This window comes from Protomyctophum bolini, assembly GCF_963924005.1.
Source record: "Protomyctophum bolini genome assembly, chromosome: 9".
NCBI classification, from domain to species: Eukaryota; Metazoa; Chordata; class Actinopteri; order Myctophiformes; family Myctophidae; genus Protomyctophum; species Protomyctophum bolini.
Window position 1 is genome coordinate 277944 of NC_137870.1, and position 6386 is coordinate 284329.

General features: G+C 44.1%; 1 protein-coding gene and 1 long non-coding RNA gene across 5 annotated transcripts in view; both read right to left on the reverse strand.

The window, feature by feature from the left end:
- Window positions 1-288: 288 nt before the first annotated feature.
- LOC308321177 lies at window positions 289-3156 on the reverse strand. Its single transcript, XR_013964595.1, has 2 exons — window positions 2111-3156; window positions 289-2044 (listed from the first exon to the last, which is right to left on the reverse strand). It is a non-coding gene; the product is annotated as an uncharacterized lncRNA (long non-coding RNA).
- Window positions 3157-3222: 66 nt separating this feature from the next.
- Window positions 3223-6386, reverse strand: part of LOC308321595 (large neutral amino acids transporter small subunit 4-like) — a 34157-nt gene continuing 30993 nt past the window's right edge. For all 4 annotated transcript variants that reach the window (XM_080772557.1, XM_080772558.1, XM_080772556.1 and 1 more), the window contains one exon: window positions 3223-4437. In XM_080772557.1, the coding sequence (XP_080628683.1) occupies window positions 4267-4437 (171 nt within the window). In that variant the 3' untranslated portion in view covers window positions 3223-4266. The remainder of the gene's footprint in view (window positions 4438-6386) is intronic.

Below are 6386 nucleotides of genomic sequence, written 5' to 3' on the forward strand. Positions count from 1 at the left end.
CCGCGTGCTGCCGCTGGGGGTCGCTGTTGGCTGACTTTAATTTGCACAGCCGTTTGACAAATGTTGCGTCTAATGAAGCAGGGGGTCCCCCTATAGCTAAATGATGGAGAGAGTAACCAAATGGACCCCTAGTAGATATTTTAACTCCTGAGAGCGTAACATTTCTACACTGTCAAGAGTTAAATTGTTGTTAGACATCTGCATTGCTTCATTTTCAAGAAGTTACACATTTAGAGAATGTAGAATAATTGTTATTTTGATCAACGTTTGAATATATAAAAAATAACATTGTCTCATTTCCATATAATTTTATTATCCTGTTTCAGAATCAGAAAGAGCTCAAATATACATTCTACAGGCGTGTGACGACATTATGAACATTTTAACAAATATAGAAGTCAATAATGTGTATTTTATAATCATATCATACTGTATACTATAACCAGACTGTATCACACTGTGTATTTTAATCATATTGCTTAAAGGAAATACAACCTGAGAAATAAAAAAACAAACACTTACATGTTTAAAATGTCATAATAATACAAACAAATGATATACAAATAATAACGGTAATAATAATGGTCTGATAGACGAGAAATGTCTGAGCATTTGTGGATCGGAAAATAATAATAATAACTAGAACTGCACTCTGTCGAGTGCATACTTGCTTGTTGCACCCAAGTAGGCCATAGATGACCTACTTGTGCGCAAGCAGAGCGCGCAAGTACTGGTTATAACTGGCTCTCAATGGTGACGTAAGAAAGATATGTTTCAGTGTCGGGTAGATGAAAGTAAATGCCTCTATGTATATGTAATGTAATGTATACCCTAACCCTCTATGTGTATGTAATTTGTAAGTTGATTAGCGGCATACTGTGGTTACTTGGGTCGTTTGATGCGTATGTACCGGCCGACACTGAAACATATCATCATCACGTCACCATCGAGAGCCAGTTATCCACACTTTTGTGTGCTCCAGTTCCTGTTGATTTCATTGGATATCATTGGTCATCTGACCTGCAGTTTCATTGGCTTTCATTGGATCAAATTGACAGGAACTGGAGCACACACAGCCCAGGAAAAGTGTGGATACCCTGGCATTGGTACATATCATCATCACGTCACCATCGAGAGCCAGTTATACCCTGGCATTGGTACATATATATCATCATCACGTCATATGCTCACATGCTGCTACGGCTACGGGACGTACGCATCGTAGCGCCTGACGAAAAACACTACTTGCACACTCTGCTGGCGCAAGTAATAACAACAACACAATGACCTGATGTGAGCGATGCATGGAACTGACACAATTATATATGTTGATTTGATTTGGTTTAATTATTTAGCAAACACACCATTTTAATTATAATAATGTACAGTAGCAGCTACAGTACGGCCCGTCCCATAATAATAATAATTAACTGTCACTAATTAGCCTTAATTCATCTTAATTTGTCACAACAAGGTCTCGTTGACACTTTTCACCGATTCAATCACTTGCACCTTTAAATAGTTCCCTCGTACACACATACAGAACACATGTTCCGTGTTCTGTCAGAGGCCTCGTACACACATACAGAACACATGTTCTGTGTTCTGTCAGAGGCCTCGTACACACATACAGAACACGTGTTCTGTGTTCTGTCAGAGGCCTCGTACACACATACAGAACACATGTTCTGTGTTCTGTCAGAGGCCTCGTACACACATACAGAACACGTGTTCTGTCAGAGGCCTCGTACACACATACAGAACACATGTTCTGTGTTCTGTCAGAGGCCTCGTACACACATACAGAACACATGTTCTGTCAGTGTTTAAAACACTAAATACATTTTTTTCCCCTAGATTTAATTTCAAACATTTTCCAAAAAATAAAACATCCTCCCAACAAAGCAACATTTTTCATGAATTAAAAACAACAACATTCAATGATATTTTTTTCCCCAGTCATTTCATAAAGAAATCAAAGAAGATTCTAAGAAACGCAAAACAATTAGAAAAACCAATGTTTAAGAAGTATAGTTGAAAACAGCTGATCTACAAGCTCGCAACGCGACGCGACGCGACGCGAGCTTGTAGATCGGCTGTTTTTCCACACCTAATCTGTCTTTTGGGTGACGGATCCACAATCCACTCCGTGTTTTTTTCCCACACGTTGCTGGTGATCCGGATCCACAGTCGGATCCGTGTTTTCCGGCTAATCTCCGCCGACTCGGTGTGTGAAACTACATTTGGAACGTTTTGAAAATGCCCTACCAACATGTGAATCCCTAGACTCCTTCAAAACCGCTCTCAAAGGGCACCTATACGGACGGCTGCAATTCAAAACTGGCCCCCGTAAAACCTGAACTGTTTTTTTGGCAATATAGAAGTGTAGGATAATATTTGTACGTCTCTAAATGTTTTTGATGAATTGAACAAGGTGGACCCTCTTGTAAACAAGTGTAATACTTTATGGTGTCGTCCACTCACAGTCAACAGTTTTTGTATTTAGTTTGTGCTTGAAATGTGCTGTAATTCTGCAAACTGTTAATAACTACTTCAATCAATCAATCAATCAAATTGATCAATAAAATAAATATATGTCAATGACGTTTAAAAGATTTAGAACACTTTCCTGTGTAATATGTGGTTTTATATATTTTGGATTTTAGCAGTGAGCCCAGAGCGTCTCTGATGTCATGGACACTGGGCTCACTTACTTCCTGGACTACAATTCCCATAATGCTTTGGGGGCACTGCTCCTCCTCGTGGATAGGGGGGAGGGGCTGTCTCACTGAGACAACATGTAGTCCAGGAAGTAAGTGAGCCCAGTGTCCATGACATCAGAGACACTGGGCTCACTGCTAGAATCTAACACCTCTAAAACCACATATTACACACATAAGGACCCCCCAGGAAAGTGTTCTAAAGCTTCTAAACGTCTTTAACATAATGTGTTTTTTGCAAAAATGTGTGAAAGTTTCCCTTCAGTAGAAGATTTGAGGATGGATGAAATCACATTATAAATTGAGTAATAGTTGTGCTGATTACTTTAGTGATTGAATTAAATGTGTTAATATGTGGACAGGATGGGGCAGCTTCTACGCTGCTGTACTTTAACTTTTGCTGTGCTATCTACGAACATATGCGTAACCCCCCCCCCCCCCCTGAAGAACACATAACCCGTAACCCGTAACCCCCCCCCCCCTGAAGATCACGTAACAACAACAATGAAAACAAGAAAAACAACTGGAGTTTTACAAATGCAGGACAGCTAAAAGAAATCACACCCGCGTGAAGTGAGGGGCGCTCTTTCTTATCGTCGCACGTCAAATCATCTCATTCCGTCCATCACCTTCGTCCCAAACCACCCGAAACTGTCCCTTCGTTGTCAAGTCACCCTTTTGTCAAGTCCCGCCCCCTGGTTCTGCCCCTCTTTGCACCCATTGGTTGCAGTTTCATGGTTAGACAAAAATCCCCCCTCTCTCTCTCTCTCCATCCACTACCATTGAAATAACATGTTTTTCAGTTGCTTCGTGTTGATATTCTGTGAATTCAGTTCTTATTTAAAATAAATAAATAAGATGTTTTATCAAATGCAACATAAACAAGGCGGAACCAGGGGGGCGGGACAAGGCAGAAAGAGCCTTCTGGTTGGTCAGTCAGGGACCAATCAGAAGGCTGATAAAAGGTGAATTCCACACCGTGTGTCAATGTTTGGTGATTGACTCACTGGGGGGCGTGTCCACTCACTGGGGGGGGCGTGTCCACTCACTGGGGGGCGTGTCCACTCACTGGGGGGCGTGTCCACTCACTGGGGGGCGTGCCCACTAACTGGGGGGCGTGTCCACTCACTGGGGGGCGTGTCCACTAACTGGGGGGCGTGTCCACTCACTGGGGGGCGTGTCCACTCACTGGGGGGCGTGTCCACTAACTGGGGGCGTGTCCACTCACTGGGGGGCGTGTCCACTCACTGGGGGGCATGTGTGTGTGGGGGAGGGGGGGGGGAATGTTACGGAGTGCATGTCAATCTAACAGAGGTTCTTGAGGTGATCCCGGGGGGTCCTCCAACCAAATGGACCCTTACGGGCGGGGGGGGGGGGGGGGGGGGGTGTTGACATTAAAAACAGTTTTGACAAATACTGGCATAGAGAATCCTTTCTGTGACCCCAGGCCCAAGTCTAGACCTGGGCCTGGGGTCTAGAGGGGGTCTAGACCTTGGCCTGGGGTCTAGAGGGGGTCTAGACCTTGGCCTGGGGTCTAGAGGGGGGTCTAGACCTTGGCCTGGGGTCCGGCCGACCCCTGGCTGGCCTTCAGGTAGATCTTGGGGTCGTCAGGGGTCAGACGGCGGTCCCTCTGCCTCTGCAGGTAGCGGCTGTGACAGAGCAGGTAGAGAGGCAGACAGAACCCCAGCATGGACAGCACCAGGAGACCCACGTTGACCTGGGGGTCACACAGAGGTCAGAGGTCACACAGAGGTCACACAGAGGGGAGGCAGAACCCCAGCATGGAGAGGACTAGAAACACATCCATCAAAGCCGTGTTCAGACACAAGGCAGGTGTCTTGAACGCAGCCCAGTGAGGGCATAGGTCGTCCCTGCCCCACGCCCTATCTTACCCATAAAGGGTTCTTCTATAATGATATGATATGATATAGTACTTTATTGTCAGTTCACACTGAAATTTGTCTTGCGACACAGCAGCCAAGTATGCAGAACATATACAAAACACAAAGAACAAGACAATTTACATACATAAAGACATGAGCAATATCCACCGCTTAGATTATCCTGTGGCTACTACATCTCCTGATTAAGCCTCAAGGTCGACTGGTGGACAAAAAGGACCTCTTTAGTCTGACCTTATTGTATGCTGGTACACCATATCTCCTTCTGAAGGTAGCAACCTATATTCTCCATACAACACATGCTTAGTGTTAGAGGTGATATTCCTTATATTCTCCATACAACACATGGCTAGTATAGAGGTGATATTCCTTATATTCTCCATACAACACATGGCTAGTATAGAGGTGATATTCCTTATATTCTCCATACAACACATGCTTAGTGTTAGAGGTGATATTCCTTATATTCTCCATACAACACATGCTTAGTGTTAGAGGTGATATTCCTTATATTCTCCATACAACACATGCTTAGTGTTAGAGGTGATATTCCTTGCTAACCTTAGGATGCTGTCATCATATGTGGATGTATAAAGTTTCTGAAGTTGTTGTCCAACAATCTTTGAACAAATGTTCAGTTGTTGCAGCAGTTGTGACTTTAGGGCTGCAGACAAACATCCATACCAGGTGGTACTACAGTACTGATTATTAACAGTAGTATACAGTACAGTACTGAAGAACACTCATAATAGCAGAAGTGAAAAAGGCACTTCTGGGTCCCACCATGGTGTTAAGGGTACATATCTTACCCATAAAGGGTCCTTCTCTAAGGGGTCCCACCATGGTGTTAAGGGTACATATCTTACCCATAAAGGGTCCTTCTCTAAGGGGTCCCACCATGGTGTTAAGGGTACATATCTTACCCATAAAGGGTCCTTCTATAAGGGGTCCCACCATGGTGTTAAGGGTACATATCTTACCCATAAAGGGTCCTTCTCTAAGGGTCCCACCATGGTGTTAAGGGTACATATCTTACCCATAAAGGGTCCTTCTCTAAGGGTCCCACCATGGTGTTAAGGGTACATATCTTACCCATAAAGGGTCCTTCTATAAGGGTCCCACCATGGTGTTAAGGGTACATATCGTACCCATAAAGGGTCCTTCTCTAAGGGTCCCACCATGGTGTTAAGGGTACATATCTTACCCATAAAGGGTCCTTCTCCAGGGGTCCCACCATGGTGTTAAGGGTACATATCTTACCCATAAAGGGTCCTTCTCTTAAGGGGTCCCACCATGGTGTTAAGGGTACATATCTTACCCATAAAGGGTCCTTCTCTAAGGGTCCCACCATGGTGTTAAGGGTACATATCTTACCCATAAAGGGTCCTTTTATAAGGGTCCCACCATGGTGTTAAGGGTACATATCTTACCCATAAAGGGTCCTTTTATAAGGGTCCCACCATGGTGTTAAGGGTACATATCTTACCCATAAAGGGTCCTTCTCTAAGGGGTCCCACCATGGTGTTAAGGGTACATATCTTACCCATAAAGGGTCCTTCTATAGGGGTCCCACCATGGTGTTAAGGGTACATATCTTACCCATAAAGGGTCCTTCTCTAAGGGGTCCCACCATGGTGTTAAGGGTACATATCTTACCCATAAAGGGTCCTTCTATAAGGGTCCCACCATGGTGTTAAGGGTACATATCTTACCCATAAAGGGTCCTTCTCTAAGGGGTCCCACCATGGTGTTAAGGGTACATATC